The sequence below is a fragment of the Bactrocera neohumeralis genome, chromosome 6, assembly GCF_024586455.1.
Source record: "Bactrocera neohumeralis isolate Rockhampton chromosome 6, APGP_CSIRO_Bneo_wtdbg2-racon-allhic-juicebox.fasta_v2, whole genome shotgun sequence".
NCBI lineage: Eukaryota > Metazoa > Arthropoda > Insecta > Diptera > Tephritidae > Bactrocera > Bactrocera neohumeralis.
Window position 1 is genome coordinate 7,636,961 of NC_065923.1, and position 19,417 is coordinate 7,656,377.

Below are 19,417 nucleotides of genomic sequence, written 5' to 3' on the forward strand. Positions count from 1 at the left end.
GTGCATATATCTACATACATGCATACATACATATGTATATATGTATTGTATTGTATGTATACTGTTATAATGGATATATGCGTGTGAAAATACGACGCGCGTCTTTTACTCACTCGCTTCCGCCGTCGACGCCATTCGGCGTGTTAAGTGCTCTTAAATTGTTTATGTTGCATAACCACCGTGCCCCAAAGTGTGTTGTGTGCTGGAAATTCAGTAAACAAGTTTGCACGACACCCAATTGCGCACCCGCACTCACACACACACACACACGACGGTGGGGCCATTCAAATTCACCGCGAATGCAACAGTGACTTATGACGCGCATTCACACGCACACGCACACACATACATTCAAAATCCGTTTGTTTGCGTGTATGTGTGTGTATTTTGTGCACCTTTTCCGTATGGCCGCGCCGACTTGCCGCACCGTGTGCCACGTTAATAAATATCCTGTTGCGCGGCGCTGCTCTCGTTAACCTCGCGCGCCCTTTTCGGAGGCTTTGTCTATGTGCCACGCGCTGGAAATGGCTAAAGTACTCATTTTTCCAACCTTTTTCCAAAGAAATCAAATAGGAAAAGCGTGGAAACGCTCGTGTGCCTTTGTGCTCGGCATAACTTTGGTTCCGCTTGGCGCATTCCAAGTTTCGCGCTTTCGGAATGCTTTCTCAAAATATTCTTTTATGACTGCTGCGAATTTTATTTTTAATTTCGCCGTCGCGTGTGTGTGTGAATGTGTTGCTGAATATTTGTATGTATGTACATTATATAAATCGCAAATCATAAAAGTTGTGCGGAATTGAATTGAAGCATCCATAAATTTCGAAACCCATTGTTGCTGTTGTGGCTGCTTTGACGTGCTCGTATGTGATACGGGCTTCGGATGTGGTGGGGGCGCCCTGTGATTTACTGCAGATCATTCAATTTTTAATGGAAAAGTTGTACGCATCCGGAGCATTGAACGCTCGCACATTTTCCTACGCGTGTATTATTAATATGGATACTGGCAGCTCATTTACTTTGTAGATAAACTTTTCTGCATTTGCTTTAGATTTATTTCCGTTTTTTGTTTAAAGCATTTAGAACATTTTTCAAACTGAAACTAATATCAAAATAAGCAACAAAAATGCTTAATTTTATTTAGTCGCTGACAGTCATTTAATTTTATGTCTGATGTCCTCTAGGTAGGCATTCATGGCTCAAGAGTTCTGAGCACCATATCGCTTATAGAGGGTGTTTTCAAAAGAACGCTACAACGGTGGATCGATGGGGACCGCAAATATTTTTTCGCGCTCTTTTGACATTTCTCTTCAGTAAGGTTTGCCATTTCATCATGAAAAGATATACGATCCAACAACGAGTCGAAATTATTAAAATTACTGGCGAAATTCGGAGTCAGTGACCTCAACTTTAAGAGCGCTACATCCAATTTATGGTCGTCATAATCATCCAGTCAGATCAACAATTGACAGTCGCGTGGAAAAATTTGAATCCACAGACACAGTACGAAATGTTTTCGTGCCAGTGAGACAAAGAAGTGCCCGTACTATCGATGGTATTGCTGCCGCTAGCGCATCAATTGAGCAAGACCCAAATCAGTCTCTCACACGTCGTTCTCAAGCGTTGAGCATCTTTGTGACGTCGTTGTGCCGAATTTTTCTAAAAAATATTGACCTTCCTCCTTGCAAGATCACATTGACTCAAGAACTGAAGCCCCTTGACCAACATAATCGGCGTATGTTCGTGAATTAAGCTGAGCAAACACTCGAAAATGATCTGGATTTTCATGGAAAAATCGTCTTCAGCCATCAGGCTCATTTCTGGCTGAATGACTTCGTCAAAAAGCAAAATATGCAATATTCGTCAGGCAGCAATCCACACGTACTTCATGAGTCCCCATTGCATCCCGAAGAAATTACGGTTTGGTGCGGCTTATGGTCCGGCGGCGTCAGTGGGGGCCGTACTTCTTCCGTGATGATTAAGACCGTCACGTTACTGTGAATGGCCATCGCTACTGCTCAATGATAACCGATTATTTTTGGCCCGAATTGGATAATATGGACTTGGGCAATATGTGGTTCAAACTGGACGGTGCCACAAGCCGCACAGCGAGTGTCACATTCGATTTATTGAAAACCCAGTTTGATGAACGTGAAATTGCAGCTCATCGAAATGGCCCGTCAACTGGCCGCCTTCTGTCGTGCTTTGACGCCGTTCCAGACTATTTTGAAGTCTATCACAGGTTTTGTGCCCTCATTTTTAAAAAAAAAAACCTGTTACTAGTACTCCAACTGAACCTCACTTATAATGTTTCGTTCGAGTTCATTGGAAAATCGTTCATTCAAAAATTGGTCACTTTCACGAAGAAATATGAATTTTAACTTCAAAAATACTCAATTTATTTAAAATTCAACTATTTTTGTTGTTGGCAGCACTTTATTAAATTGCGAATCGCAGACACTTTTTTACTGACAACAATTTTCAGTTGCGAACCAATTAAATATGCAATATCAATGTTAAATTTATAGCGCGTTGAGTATATGTAACGGTGTATCATATCATATGTTTGTGTATATGTGCAAAATATTGTAAATGATGTTAGTGCAGGCGCTGGGGCCGTGCTGCGGCAGGAAGCAGCCTCGGTGTTCACTTCGTTTTATCTCCGCCGCGCAATGATCATTAAGTACACCTAACTTAATGCCTGTTAACTGAAGACCCCTCCTTCCCCCATAAATATATGCAATATTACTGAATACACGTATACGCTCACAAACACAAGCACTTGCCATGAGTGTGGAGTGAATAACTCTGATATCGAAGCAGAAACATGCACAAGTGACTGCGGCGCGGCATTGCATATATGAGTACACTGCCTACAGAAAACGATCGTGCATTAAAAAATAGCAGTTAAATTATACTTATATGCTTATGCTTAGGAGGATTGAACTATTGAATTCAGGTACTGAGAGCCATACCTCAGTTCAGGGTTTCGGATTGTGGTTTTCATTGTGTGCAGAAACCTTACATTAGTTGAGCTTAGATGGCTGATCTAAGATCGCACGTGAATCGCTATATGTTGTCCTTTGCGGAGCCATAGAAAAAAAGTACTTATAAATTAGCAAAACGCTTAGTAGCCAATATAAATTTGCAGTTCCCGACATATCGATGGGATGTTTAAGATGTGTTTAAGTCTTGACCTCTCAAATGCGGGTCAGTAGATCTCTTGCGATCGATCTTGGGCAAAAAGGTTACCTTTTTGTGTGAATGGTGTGTGCGTAAGGGGTCCAACACCTGGGCACCAGTCCTGAACAGTAGAGAAGCTTAACTGGTAGTAGTTTCGGCTACGAAGTCTGACCGGAAACTTAATTATGGTACCACGGGGAGCAGGATCCTCTGGATTTCGCTCCAATCTGCTCATGTGAACTGGTCCCTCGGGGTGTATCGTGGTGGTTGTGATTAAAACCCGAATGCGGGAAGAATTGACACTTTGTCTGTTGAATGTGGAGTTGTATTGCAACCGGGTGTCGGACATAAAGTATGGCAGAGGTTTTAGACGGGCCTTGAATCCTACCAAGGTGGTTAGTGTCTCCAGCACACACTGCCATTTGGGCTGGCATTTTCAGGGCGCTGATCAACTCATTGATTTGATCCGCTCTGCTTTTGAGTGCCGTGTGGTAAGTGTCGTCAGCAGGTACCCACGTTAAACAAACCGGACGTTGTCAATGAGTTCAGTCCAGTATTGCCGCTCTGCTATCTAAATGGATGCTCACTTCTCTAAAGGAGGCTGCATTCCGGAGCAGTAAATCTACTGTTACCGTAATGACTGCAACCTGGGCTTGGAAAAATCAGGAAGCCTGAAGCTAGAGTTGCTAGAGAGCGCCTGACAGTAAACCCCTCCACCAACCTACTCCCAAGCTTTGCTGAAACCTTAAAATAGCATAAAATTTGAACGCAGACAAATTTCAAGTCAGTGCACTTGTCGCACGCACTGTGCGTTGGGCCTGTTGACTTCATGCCTTCGCGCTCGGATGCGAGAGTAAGGCGTACACATTCACGTCCAGGAAGATGTGCATTGCTGAAAGAATATTAGTGTGCTCACGTTTGACAGCAGCAGGCTCACTGACTTTTATGGTGTCTGCACTACACACACACACACACACTAGCATACGCTCAGTTCATTTTATCTGCATGTTTCACCGCATTTCACTTTAAATGTCATCAAAGCGCAAATAATTTTACGCTCAGTATATTTGCATGTCGACACACACACACTCATAGCCCACGCATCCTGTGCTCAGACCGGTGGTACAGGTGGAGGAACGGTTCAGAGCCGGGCGGCTGACACATTCATTTCCGCACTGCTGACTCAGTTTTAATTCCTTTTTGTTTTTGTTTCGGCTTCATATTTTATTTAACTTCGTCGACGCGGAACTCGCTGCCAAAAGGCTTGTGGGTGGCTTTGTACGGCAGCCAGATAAATTATGAAAAGTATTACAGCTTTTAAATTGCTAAAAAAGTAGAGATAACTCATATATATATATATATATATTTTTAGCAATAAAAATTCATTTTTTCAAACAAATTTTATAATTTTTAATTATTTTTCCGAAATATTCTCTTTAAACTTTTACTTCGAAATCTGTAAAAATTACCTGTATCTGTGCCTTCGTGTGTATTTCTAGCGTATTTTAAGTTTATCTTAGTTTCTGCATGTGTGTATGTATGTGTGGCAACCCTTAGACATCACTGCCAAGCACACAGCTGCATGCTTAACGGTACCCCATAAATAATTTGTGTATTTGTGTTTAATTTATGTATTAGTATGTACACTTGTAACACGCACGACAACAACACTTGCCAGAAAAAAGAGAACACACACACACACACACTTAATAAAGTATAAAACCAAACAGCATTAAATTGTAATCGAATAAATCATGGCAAAACGTTTTTTACTTATCTTTTACACACTTTTGTTTGCTCTTTATTTCAAACCAAAACAAAAAAACATTTCTCGCTGTCTCGCGCTTAATGTTGCGGCTTTCGCTTAACCAGCAGGCAGCAGGTGTTCAACATCAATCTGCCGTGCACCGTCGAGAACAAGGAGAACACTCGGCCGTTTGTGATACGCGAGAGCAGCAGCGACAGCGACGAGGGCGACGGGCGCATACTCTATCGCGACGACGACAATGACCGGCAGGCGAAGATTGCGCGCAAGGAGTCACTGTCGCTGAAGCTGCAACTGCGGCCCGACAAGCAGGATCTGATCAACCGCAACATTCTGCACCAGGTGACCGACAATGAGATCAAGGAGTCGAAGGAGGCCATTGGCGCACGTCTCATACGCCGACTGTCGATGCGACCCACTGCCGAGGAGTTGGTGGAGCGCAATATTTTAAAGAGTGAGTATTTCAATGGCAAGCAAACTTGCTCACACAATACTACTACCGTTACCGTGTCATTGTATTTGTGTTGTTTGCGTTGTTTGTTAATTACTGTGAATTTATATAATTATTGTTGCATGTTATTTCTTATTGGTTCAGCACAATCACCCGCCGAAGAGAAGAAGCAAAAGGAGGAGAAGAAATCGTATTTGCTGCGAAAATTGAGTTTCCGACCCACCGTCGAGGAGCTGAAGGAGAAGAAAATCATCCGTTTCAACGATTACATTGAGGTGACACAGGCGCACGACTACGATCGGCGTGCGGACAAGCCATGGACAAGACTGACGCCGAAGGATAAGGCTGCCATACGCAAGGAATTGAATGAGTTCAAATCGTCGGAGATGGCGGTGCACGAGGGTAGTCGGCATTTGACGAGGTAAGTTTATTTATTAACCCCTGAACAGGATATACATATGTATAATGTTTGCCACCTCGAAGTTTGTAATAAAAGAAGCTTTTAGAGTAAGGTATATATAATGGGTGATCCATTTCGAGGTTGTCTACTTACTTTGGTATTTATTTTTTGAAGATTATCTCTTTCAAATGTTGGCCGCGTCTACGACTCAAATGGTCCATCCGTTCAGTCCTATTTTTCTATGACTCGTTCGACTGGTAACTGGCGAATGACACGAGTGAAGTTTTGCTCTAACACCTGGATTGCAATATTGTCCGCATATACTTAAAACTTTCCATATTCTCACAGGAAAAAGTCTTACGGTGTGATATCACACGATCCTGGTTGCCAATCGACTGGCCCAAAACATGAAATTATCTGATCACCGAATTGTTCTCTTAATAAATCCATCCACTGATGCGACGTGTGGGAAGTGGCGGCTTGTTGTTGAAACCAAATGGCACCGAGATCTCGAGCTTCAATTTCTAGCATCAAATAGTCGGTTATCATGGCGCGATAACGGTCTCCATTGACGGTAACCTACTCACCGACATCATTTTTGAAAAAATATGCACCGATGATAGTCACAAACCACACAAAACCTTTGCTTTTTCTGGATAAAATGACAGCTCTTGAATCTCTTTAGGTAGCTCTTCGTTCCAAATGCAACAATTTCGCAGCATACCCTTTGAACTAGAAATGGGCCTCGTCGCTGAACAAAATTTTGCTCGAAATCTTCGAATCTTCTTGAAACTTTTCAAGAGCCCATAGAGCAAAGCGATGTCGCTTGGGAAGAACGAGCGGCTTCAGAGCTTTTGCAAAAGAACTTTGTACGCTTTCAATTTAAGATCGCGACGTAAAATCCACCATGTCTTTCCATTCGTCAGTCACACTCGCTGCGAACGGCGCCGAATCGACTCTCATTCATGTACTGCGTGATGGATGTGATCTATTCGGTCGAATATTAGCCAATAATGAATGCTGAGTCACAAGATGGGTTCTGGTTTTGCGAATAGTACGCTCAGTAGACCGATTATGTTGACTATAAGTTGAGCGAAGCGCGCGAAACACATTCTTTACAGAACGTGAATTTTCGTAGTAAAGTCAGTCGAACGATTTGGAAACGTTGTTCAGGCGTAAGTATTTCCATGATGAAATGCCAAACAACATTGAAGAAAAATAACATGAGAACTTAACGCGACTCACGCGTGATGTATCAAAAAAAGGCTATTTAAAGAAGTACCTCTACTTGGATCAGCCGTTAAGTAATCAACGGGTCGAGCTGAGTCGACTCTGTCATGTTCGTCTGTTTCTATCAATACATATACGTAAAGTTGTCGATTTGTAATTTTTAATACGTCCTTTCCTGCTCGAGAGTTGCTGATTTCTCGGAGCTGCCGATATCGAACCTTTAAGTAAACATATAATCCTGTCTTTCTGATTGATCAAAATCATATCTTCACGAACTTTGGCACGGATAATTTTCCAAGGCAACGATAGAATCTCCGAACAATTTGTTCAGGTCGGAGCAATGTCGCATATAGTTACCATTCAAACTGACCAATCAAACTCAAGAAGAAGATCTTTTTATACTCTTTATGCTATATGAAAAGCTTCGCGTCGAAGTTAACGTTTTTTGGCATTTCATGAACTGCAAATTCATTTCAAACCTTTCCCGCGACAATCGGGTCTTCGTAAACGGAACGGATCCGGATTTTTATCCAGCCAAGGACTGTCAAACCGGCAGCATTTCTCCAAATTACTTCAGCAATGTTTTCTACCGGTACAACAACAACAACCACAATCACAAATTCAACTGTATAGGACCCAGAAAAGTAAACATCTCATAATAGGCGTTGAGTACTCTTCCCAAAGTAGAGTTTAAAGCATAACATAGTAGTTTGGTATTTTTTTTTTTTAATTTCCTCACTTTTCGTAAAGCCGAAAACCAACTATTTTGACTTCAAAAATTCATTTTGTTTTATTTTAAAGATTTCCACATTTTACATGCGCTCCTCCGCTCCCCGCTGAAGAGCCGCAACCGCTGGGCATCGTTTCCGTTTATGTAATTCGCTCTGTCGGTGGCTTTGGCCTGTCAATTGGCTTAATTAAAAAGTCATTTGGGCATTACTTTTGCGGACAAAAGACCACTAAAACCATTGCCGTTGGTTCAGCTTAAATTGCCAACTATTAAGGACCCGAGAGCCGGGCGAGTGTTGTGCCAAAAGCAATCGCCAGCGCGCAACACACACACAACGGAGAAAGCCAAGTCAAATGGCTCGAGCGCATCACATGTGTGGTTGCATGTGTGTGTATTTTTGTGTATATGTGTGTGTGTGCGGCAGTTAAAGTGTGAAATGGACAATGTGTATAAATACCACAATTGTTGTAACGACACAGTTTAGTGTTGTTGAAGAGGATTGACGCACACACGCTCACCTAAGACACGACTTTAGAATGTGAGTAAAGAGACAAGGACAACAGGAGACGGGCGCGGAATGGTAGGGGATTTGTGAAAATGTGGAGAGCACGAAAAAGTTTAATTTCAATGTCACTTCCTGTCACACAATGCCACGTCGAGGGGCACATTCATTTCGAGCGCTCACCAGCAAATCCATTCAAGTTCACTTAAATGCACATAAAAGATGTGTTTTCCTATATGCCACAATGTGGTGTGTGCCACGTGTGTGTCGCATCGCCGCAGATACATATTCATGGGCGAGATATTTTGTCACAATTGCAACTAATGCAATAAAATGCACGGCGACACAAACAGAATGCGAAGAAATTCGAAGTAAACATTCATTGTATGCGGATGTGACTGGAATTGGCACAATGGTGGGTGGAAAGTCCTGCTATCGCACAGAGATAAGCACATGAAGATGTGAGTGATCACAGCGTGTTGAACAAAAAATTCTAGAAAATAAAAGTAACCTTTTTCGTTGGTGATATTTATGCATTAAGTCGAATAACGGTACCCAACTCTTTCTCTATATAACAATAAATTTATTGAAGCTAAGGAATAGCACAAAGGATACGAAGAAGTACGAAGTCAATGGTGCAAATTGGACATTGTGTAAATTTTAACCAATCTCAATCTAAGAAGATTTAAGAATTGAGGCTAAAATAGAAAACACGAGAATTTATTGAGTTTGAATTTTTATATTTAAATTTTATTTATTTGATTATTACAAAATATGCAAATATTTTTAGAAGCCATTTCCAAAAGCATGCAAGCTGAAATTCGTAAAAGCTTTTAACGGCATAATAAGAAATATAAAGCTTTGGTCTCGAAATTAAGCCGCAAATCTGCTTCCGGTATAAAGAATACTGGTTCTGCTATCTTCAGGCAACAGCGAACGTTTCTGCAGAACCAAGCAAGAATGCATAGAATATAAGATATAACGGGTGATCCAAGTAGAGTGAATACGAAGACCGTCGAGAGTCGATTCGATTTTACGTCGAGATCTTAAATTGAAAGCGTACAAAATACAGCTTGCACAACAACTGAAGCCGCTCGACCTTCCCAAGCAACATCGCTTCGCTCTATGGGCTCTAGAAAAATTCTATGGGTATGTAAACAAGCAAAATTGTCGCATTTGGGAAGAACCTGAAGAGATGCAAGAGCTGCCATTTCATCCAGAAAAAACAACGGCTTTGTGTGGTTTGTGGGCCGGTGGAATCATCCAGCCATATTTTTTCAAATATTAAGCTGATGAGAACATAACCGTCAACGGCGACCTTCATCCGACTGTGTGATGTCTGAATTTAAAGCTCGTGATCTCGGCGACATTTGGTTTCAACAAAATGGCTCCACTTCCCACGGATCGCATCAATTAACGGATTTATTGAGAGAACACTTCAGAGAGCAGATAATTTCATGTTTTGAGCCGATCGATTGACCACCAAGAACGTGTAATATCACACTGTCGTTACCAGTCGAAATGCTCTAACGAGTCATCGAAAATTGGACTCAACAGATCAACCAACTGAGAAGTAGTCGCGACCACCATTTGAAAGATATAATCTTTAAAAAATAATTGCCAAAGTATGTTCTTTCGAATGATAATAAACATTCCCCATTAAATTTGAAGTTCCTGTGTTTTTTCTATAAAAAAGTAGGAAAACTCGAAATGGATCACCCTTTATATACCATATGTGCATTTTCGAGACTTTGTAGCTAGTGGCGTTGTACTTTTACAGCAAGGACACTCAAAGCGGAGCATGTGTAGTACGGCAAGGAGGCACATCAACTTCCATCGCACGGGAATGTCGTTAAATGCATTGTTCAAATAAAGCCAGCGACTGCAGTGCATCCCAAACGACCTTCATGCGCATTCTTCTACACACTCGAACAGACACACGTTCATGTTTCACTTTTTGAGCACGTACGCCATCAAATATACGAATGCGTTCCGAAAGAAATTGTCTTGCAGTATGATAAATAAATGAAAATTACTCCAAAGTTCCCCAAAACAGTTTGCAAATTATAATGAGGCTGACCATTAAAGCAGAGAACCCAATTGTTCAGTCCCACCCCGTCAGTGTTTTGTATATACTCATGTATTTAGTGTAAATAACTATTTAAGTATATAAAATGGGGAAAATGGCAAAAGCTAGTTTGTCCCTTGTCTTTCGCTTTACAGTCTGCCTACACGCTTACATATGGCGGCACATGCCAGTTATTTGCCAATTTACAATTTCTATTAACTTCTCTGACAGCCAATTTAAGCCGATTACAGTTTTGCAACCCAAACCCATTTAAATTAACTTCCTTTGACACTGTATTGGAAGTTAGAAAATTACAGTTTAAACGCGGCAGCAGCGTTTGCTCTCAACCCAACCACGGCCTGGGCCGGCGGTAGCTCGTCAATCGACCTACTTTGGGGTTTGTTCCTTCAACTGCCACTTCTCCGTTCAATTTTGTGCAGATGCCAACCATTTTGTTTAACTTGGATTATTTATTTATTTTCGTTGTTCTTATTGAATTGAGCTCTCAAAACTGTTGCCGGGTTTTGCCGGTTTTCGATTTACTCGAAGCGCTGCACCCTCCAGTTGAGCTGGACGTTAGGCAATTTCTCAGTTGAGCGCACTCAATTTCTATTCGAAAAGTGCTTGCGTTTGTGCCTGTGTGAAGCGCTTCAACACTCTTACATATACAACGGTTTATCTACCTGTGCTTTCCGCTTGTAACTGTAAGGTACATAGTTCTTAAAGTTGAGGTCACGACTCGGAATTTCGGTTATAAATTTTTATAAATTCGACTCGTTCTAGAATCATATGTTTTCCCATGATGAAATAGCAAACCTTACTGAAGAGAAATGTCAAAAGCAGGGGAAAAATATAGCGTCGTTTGATGGGTCTATCGGTCTACTTTTATATTGCCATATTGAAAATCCCTATATGTGGGGCGTTGACCCAATTTTGGCTCGCTTAAAGGTTTGCCAAAGTTTTGTTATAAGTACTTCAAGGACCCATACTATATAAAAACCAAGCCAACCAACACCTTGAACTCAGAATCAGAACCCACTTTATTGAAAAATTTACATGTAAGGAAGAGGCGATATATCTATGTTCAGTTAAGATTAACGAGATGTTTCGGCTTCCGTCTTGCAAAGGCTGGAAAATGCAGAAGAAAGTGTCACCTATAGTCTTCTTCGGAAAATAAACTCGAAACAAGACTTTTTTACCATAAAATTTTATTTACTCTCACAAATGGAAGGCATGGTTTTGACAAATAGGATTTTAAAAATTTTCTGTACGTCTTTTTAGTTTATGTAATAAATAGTAAATCTCACTACTGAAAGTTGCAACGTCTTCGAAAGTTTCCACTTGAATTTCAAAGCATATTTATGCACTTATTTGCCAAACAGTTTTTTCGGTGGTCTCATCTAGAACTTTACACTTGACTTTGCCACAGTCCCACTGGGCCAGTGGCAGCTTGTTTGGGATCTTCTGCTATTTCTGCGCGTACTTTGGTATTCCTAAAAGTTCTTTAGTTTTTACGCTATTCAAAACAATAAAATATTAACCTAACTCTTTTCTTTCTCTTCTCGATGCGGTTTGCGGCAGGTTCCATCGGCCATGACAAATGCAAGGGCAGCAAACGACACTTGCAACAGCAGCCACGTCAGCAGCAACATCAGCGAAAAACTCATTTTCCAAATGCAACCAACACAATTTTGTGCTCGAACAGCAAAAGCGGCAGCAACAACAACAGCAGCAAAAGTTCGAGCGTGATGGCATAAAAACGAGAAAATGAAATATAAGAAAATAAAAACAAAAAAATTCCCAAAAAAAAATTCAAAACTTCACAGAAAAATGGATAAAAAAAATTGAAAAAATGAAATGCTCAAAGACGGCAAAGCAAAATTGAAACAAAAAAAAAACGAACACAACAAACACACAGAAAAAATGTGAATTAGATTGTTGAAAGGAAATGAGCATGAGAGTAGAAGAGGTTAGGAGAAAACAAAGACAAATTGCAAAAAATGGCAAATAAATTTCTATTTCTACAGTAAAAAGTTAGTAAACGATAAAAGTAACAAAAACAAAAACAAAAACAACTGAAAATAAGTTAAAGCATAGAAGAAGCCGTTAGCAGGCGCGAAGTTTAAAGTATAAACGCTAAGGCAGTAAGGCGACCAAAAGCCAATAAATAAGTAAATAAATAATAGCATAAAGTTGACGACAGTAGTGACAGTAACAAACGCAACAACAACAGCAACAGCCAACAGCAGTAGCAGTTTCTAACGATTTAGCATTTGGGGTTTCAACACTACAACAACTGCAGCGAAAGCAGACGAGAAAACGAAAGCAAAAACAACCAACAACAAACAATAATAAAGTACACAAACAAAATGGACAACAGTGCTACTGAGCAACGCTTGTACGGCAGCTTGTCCGGCTTTGCCGGGAGCTGAGCAATGCGCATCAGCGCTAAATACCTGCTTATTTGTCGTCGCTGTGGCAGAAAGGCAGCAAATCCACTTAGCGCCACGACGGCAGCCGCGCAGGACAGCAAATGTGCTGTGGACGGACGGACGGACGAGCTTAGTGCCATGCTGTGGCGGGAGAAAAGTGTGTGTGTGGGCAGCAAATTGCTCAGCACGAGTTTAGACAGACGAGTCAGTGCCACAAAAAATATCCATTCCAATAAAAACATACGGCCACAACAACAACAACACCAGCAACAACTAAAGCAGTTATGCAAAGAATTTCGCCATGGTGATAGTAATTTTCCACAACAACAACAACAGCGACGATACTAAACTCGAACTGCAACAACAACGGCAACGGCAAGCAGTAATGCCACTAATGACAATTATGCCGGTGCAGCTGTGCAGCAGCAACAACAACTACAACAATATAAAGCAGTAGCCAGTAGAATTTTAATTTGTCCATTATGCTGCCGTAAAGTTGAATGGCGGCGCGCACTTTCGGACATTTGAAGCACACTTAAGCATATTATTGTTATTTACATTGCAGCAGCGAGCAGGGGTCCAGCCGGGCGCTCATTGAACGACATGACGCAAAGTTTTCCACCAGCACTTGTCTGCGAAACTGTTGCAGCAGCATTTTCCACTTGCCCTTTATGTTAAGTTGCATTGTTGTTTGTCTTTTGTAGCGCTTGTTTACATGCCCCGCAAAATGCGAGCCCCGAATATTTCATTATATATACATATGTATTCTATTCTAAATGTAATTTGTAACTAGCAAACGTAATTGTAATTCGTACAATAAATCTGTTTTGTAAACTTAATATCTCTAAGAACAAATAAAACCGAAAAGTACTCACAGCAATGACAGACTCAAAAAAGAAATATTAAATTAGAACTTTGAAACACCGTTGAGGAGGCAAATATAAGCCGCACACTTACATTTGAAGTGCTGTGAATATTTATGCTCGAGTCAATGGAAGGGAACAGAACATTTATGCGAAGTCAATAGCAGGGAACAGAAGATGTGTGCGAAGGCGGTCTAAAGCAATGGGAAGATTGAGTTTGTTGTGGTGACTGCAATGAGGCCCAATAAACGAATCGAAAAATTGGAGCGCGTTTCTTTGTGTTATCGTATACTCCGAATCGGCATTATTGTAATGTGCAGGCAAGCCTTGCCAAAAGCTTAGCATAGAGTTTCTTACGGTACCGCGTCTGTAGATTTTTTTGGCACCGGAAAGAAAATTTTATAATAGAAAGAGCTTCAGTACCGGGTCTGTAGCGTGTTTTGGAACCCGAAAGTAATTTTTTCAAATGTTTGTTGTTGTTTTTTTTTATGTTTTTTACGCTTATTTACTTTCATCACAGTCGTGAAAGGTTTACACATTTGGCTTGTTAGCGCTTTTTTTCAATTCTATGCTGCAGAAAGTCAAGCAAAACACTCAAATTTATACCACATTTAGTTGAATAAGAAACTTTGACGATTAATATAAAATTATATTATTGAATAAAGTGAATTTTCGGTGGCGCCAATTGGGCCCTTGCAGCGTTTAAGTTACATTCCATTTGTATATAAAGTCATGCAAGAAATAACAGAATAAACAAAACCACACAAGCAAGTGACTCTTCCGCTTCTTTACCACAATTTCAAGAAAAAAAAACACAAATTTTTAAACTTTAAAAAATATTTTTAAGCGACTTTTTCTGCTTTTAGGGCAGAATTTCTTACTTCCAAGCGGTGCTCCAAATTAAATTAGCTACTGCTTTATTATGTAAGTGCTGCTTTTGGCAAAATTTCGCTGCTAAATACTAAAACAGCAACATTTTTTAGAATTTTTTAACCGTTATGTGCTGTCATTGCTGGAGTCAGAGCTTGCAAAACACGTTATTTTCTGCAGGAAAATAATTTTTGATTGTTTTGCAGAGCGGCGCTGAGTTTGTCATGTTAATAATTAATAATTTTTGCTTTTTTTAATTTTATAAATCACTGATTTGGGCAGTGACAACAACAAAAACATTCAAATATATCACATACTCGCTTGTAGCGTGATTTTAGTATTTTTATTGACGAACATGGATTTCCTAGTAATTTTAAAAACATTAATAAGCCACAACAGGAATATTAAAATAATAATAATTGGAAATATTTCGAGCTGAGGCGATTTCTAGAAATTTAATTCAGTTCTTGCTTCAAGATTCAGTTTTTTTTTGTATTTTTTGTTTCTTTTTTTTCTGTATTTTCCATAATATTTTACTTACTAATTTTGTATTAATTTTTTTGTAAATTAAAAATATTTTTTTAAATAAGTAATTGTCCAAATGAGAAAAACAATTTTAAATTTAAAAGTGCACACCGCGCAGACATACACACATATATTTCTGTTTACAAACATATTTGTTAGCTTTAATTAAAATTAATAAATCAACACACATACATACATACGTATTTATTGTACAAAATTACAACGGCGTAGGCCAAATATACATACATACATATACAAGTATGTACCTGCATATGTTTGCATAGAGTCAGCTGTGTTTGATTGGATTTTCTTGCAAAAAGTACTGCTTAATATTTTGTATAACTGTATTAAACATACAAACATACATACTTACTAATATTTGCTTATGTATATCATATATGCCGCTATGTGTGAGCATTTCGCAAATGCAAAAAACAAAACATATTAATAACTGTTTAATAAATTGCAAATTAACACATACACACACATAAATTAGTATGTGTATTTATGTATGAAACGAGGCAGAAGGCGACAAAGTCATTTGTGAAGTCAACGCAGAACCAGATATTAATTCGTAAATGCGCTTGTACGAGTATTGTAGCGAAAATGTGTTAAAATAAAAGCGTAGAGTGGAGTGTTGAAGCTTTGCAACAACAAATAAACGCCGCTCGGTCATAAGCAATAAGCCGACAAGCGAGTTCTGCTCCCACAAATATTTTATTAAGTTTAATATTGTGTCAATAACTACTTGACTACTGTACTGTTATAGCAGTGAACTACTTTTTTCTTAACATATCGTTAATTGTACGAGTTTTACATATAATTAGGTTTGTTAATTCTGTGTTTCTTTTTTTTCGTTTTTTATTTTTTTTTTTTTTTTTTGCGATTACCAAAACTGTTTGTGTAATTAGTAAAGAAAAGCGCTACTTTCCGTTAATCATATTCGATTGAAATGTAATTATTGCTAATTTTAAGGTATATTAAAATTCATTTAATTGTAATTAAACGTTAAATACAAAGAGAGCGAATAGTAGGTGGGGAGAGGAGAGTAGCAACCAAGTGAAAAAATTATATTGCAAATAAATGCAAAACAAAATACAATTGATCATTATGATAAATTTTAAATGATAATGAATAAACATACATACATACATACATACACAGAAATGCATAAATACATAACTGTAAATGCAAATATAATTAATTGATAGTATTGACAAAGATTTGTACTATTACAAGATACGAAAAGAAAAAAAATTCAATGAAAATAAAAATAAAAACAATAAACATTTAAATTGATTTAATTAAAATTAAAATTTCTCTTTTTATTTACTGCTTTGCTTCTACCACCATCATCATCAATGCCATGTTTTCTCACTGCTGAGCATTGTGCGGAAGAAATATGTAGAATACGGTCTCTGGTAGTCTTTTGCATATGTACATATGTGTGGATTTTAATTATATTTAGTAATTTTTTAATAGTAAAGAATATCTAAGAACGGCGATTACCGACGAGAATGGCACTTTCGATCCTCAATATTTTGAAATTCTGAAAAACTTTGTATTTTTATGTGATGGTAATCAGCTCATAGTTAGACCTCGAGTTATTTGTCAGAAATAAAAAAAAATAAAATATTTTAAGTTGAATTTTCAAGCCAAGCGACTTAATATATTAGTTATATATGTATTTCTATTAAACTCCTAAACTCTTAATCTCCTAAAACTTTTTTCGAAACCAATTCCATACATTTGGTAAACATAAGCCGCTTAAGAGGGTATTCTAGCCAAGAAATTTTAAATATCTAAAATTGTTTTCTTGCATATTTTTACAGTTTAGAAATTCAAAAAAAAAATTTTCCATACAGTCGCCATTTCCATAGTTCCAGACATTGCGACAATATTCTAGTTTAAGTTTTTTTTCCGATTCATTTCAAACTTTCTACACATTTTGACATATAAAATAAAGGCTCCCATCGTTTAGTAATTTTTTTACATTAAGGTTGTTTTCCACCCACAAAATGGCGGAATTTTTAGTGGAGAATAACAGTTTAGACTTTAAATGGCCGCCAAAAATTTTTAAATTAATAAAAATATCAGAGAACGTTGAGGGAAATATTTGGCTAAAAGTTAACTAATTTTTCTTGGTTTTTTGTTTTCGGATATTTTCCAGCCGAGTTATGGTGAACACCTCTAATTGTTCTTTTTACAAGACGTTTTGGAGGAAGCTCTGCTACCGGCATCAATATTTCTGCATTAAAAACTACCCCATATTGGCAAAAGTGTGCTCAATAATGTAGAAAAGGTCCGAATAAAATTACTCAATCCATATTTAAGAAATAAATTCACATAAAAGTCTTTTTTTTTACCTTGAAACCCTAACCGTTCCCTTCATTAACTAATCTCGTTCGCTAGTTTGCATCTGGTTTTTGTAGATCTCGTTAAATAATTCGAAGCTGTTATAAAATTTAAAAACTCATTTTCTTCTTTCACTCTTTTACCGCTTCAACTGCATCATCATACTATGCTTACTTATAATATCTTCATGCTAAACTCAGAAGCATGAGAAAATTAAAAACTGAAAAATATTACAAAAATTAATTTCCTATTGGCATAATTATTATATAACCTAAAATAAAAGCAAATTTTAAACTCAAAGCTGCGTAACTAAAAGCAACTTTTTAACTGCAAGCAAGCAACTTTGTAAAAATAACATTTTTTTAAACAAATTATAATTCAATAAAAAATTTTGCTTTGTTAGTAAACTCGCTCAGCGACCATTTCATTTTGTATATTCAAAGAATGTTAATGTACATTATGTTAATGCTCACTGCAGCCAGAAAAACGTTAACATTCGCCGCTACAGCCTTTGAATATGGTTCACTACAGACATGCATATGTTAACATACTCTGCTGCAGCCTAACATTTTCTGGTAAAGTTGATTGACCTATAGAATAGAGCTGTTAATGTAAACGAATGGACAGGCTTTCTAGGTATAAATATAAGTATGTGGCAAGCAACTCTTCAAAGTGAGTCAAACAAAATTTTAACATATTGAAAACAAATATATTTGATAACAGAATAAAAATAATCGAATAAAAATTATCGATTTATCGTATACAACAATAAATAACCACTAAAGAGAATAACGAAAAACTTCACATTAAAAAGTTTCAGTATTCTAAAGTATTTCTATACAACTTTTGGTAGTATCTAAAAACACGTAAGCATAAGAATGTAGACCCAACAAGCTAGAAATATAAAAGAGGGTTTCTAAACATATTTTCACTAAAAAAGTGCACAGGTGCAGCTATGAAGGCTTGATTCACTAACACATATGTATGTAAATATATTCTAAAAAAGAAAAAGAAAAAAACAATTAAAATAAGCAAAATTGTGATTATGAGTGGATGTAATTGAAATCAAGCGGACCGACCGTAGAATAAATGGAGCATGTTTGCTTTTTTTAGCTGCCTGTCTTTTAACACTATGCGCTTAGCCTCAGTTAGCATATATGGAGCATAAGATTTCGTACGCTTTTCATAGTCAATTCGTCTATGTAGTGTTGGTATGTATAAGATTACGTTATGTGCGCAAAATCCGAAGTTCCCGAGTTTCTGAAAATACTGATAAAATAAATGGAATTCCAACAAGCTTTCGGGCTTTGCGATGGAAAATCATAAGAACAAGACAGCCTCTTTCTAAAAAGGAAAAAAAAACAAAATTATGAAAAACTGTTCTTTTTTTGACGGGTATTTTGCTACAAAACACAGACTATAATTTTTATACTTCTATCTCTATAAAGTATAATATTAAGGTGTTGTTCAGAGAGAGCCTCCGATTTCCAGCTCCTCAAATGGTTTTTGAAATTACCAATATTAGAAGCAGCAATCCCAACAACCAACGCCTTTAAGAAAGGTAGATGTTTAAATTATAGCGCGGCTCATTGATATGTGGTTCGTAGTATCGAAATTTTGTTAGAACACCCTAAAACGCACACACACTTTACGCCGGTGTTTCAGTAAATGTTTTTGTAAAAGAAATTAAATAAGATTGGAACGGTTAGAAGTGATAAAAGCAGACGTAAATAATTTAATTGAAGGCAGTTTGCAAAATTTGCATACAAAAAATTGTCAAATATTTGCGATTGTCCTGTAAGAGTGTGTAACCCTTTTCTATGAGAGCAAATAAATTGCGAAAATTGCAAAAACAAATTAGAAGAGTTCATGTTGTAATACATACATACATACTTCTCTACTGTATGAATATTCATCAAAACAAAATGAGTAACTATTACACAACAGCAATAACAATAACAAAATAAAAAAATTAAAATTAATGAAAAATGAACAATTGTAAGAAAAATGAATAAAAACATTAAAAAAGAAAAAAAACCACAAATA

At 37.8% G+C, this 19,417-nt stretch overlaps 1 protein-coding gene across 13 annotated transcripts in view; it reads left to right on the plus strand.

The window, feature by feature from the left end:
* LOC126763680 (phosphatase and actin regulator 2) overlaps window positions 1–19,408 on the plus strand; it is a 228,264-nt gene extending 208,856 nt beyond the window's left edge. For 11 of the 13 annotated variants that reach the window (XM_050481402.1, XM_050481400.1, XM_050481407.1 and 8 more), the window contains 3 exons: window positions 5,053–5,399; window positions 5,541–5,817; window positions 11,908–19,408. In XM_050481402.1, the coding sequence (XP_050337359.1) occupies window positions 5,053–5,399; window positions 5,541–5,817; window positions 11,908–11,923 (640 nt within the window). In that variant the 3' untranslated portion in view covers window positions 11,924–19,408. The remainder of the gene's footprint in view (window positions 1–5,052; window positions 5,400–5,540; window positions 5,818–11,907) is intronic. The other 2 variants (XM_050481405.1, XM_050481408.1) reach the window with 1 other exon arrangement.
* Window positions 19,409–19,417: the final 9 nt, after the last annotated feature.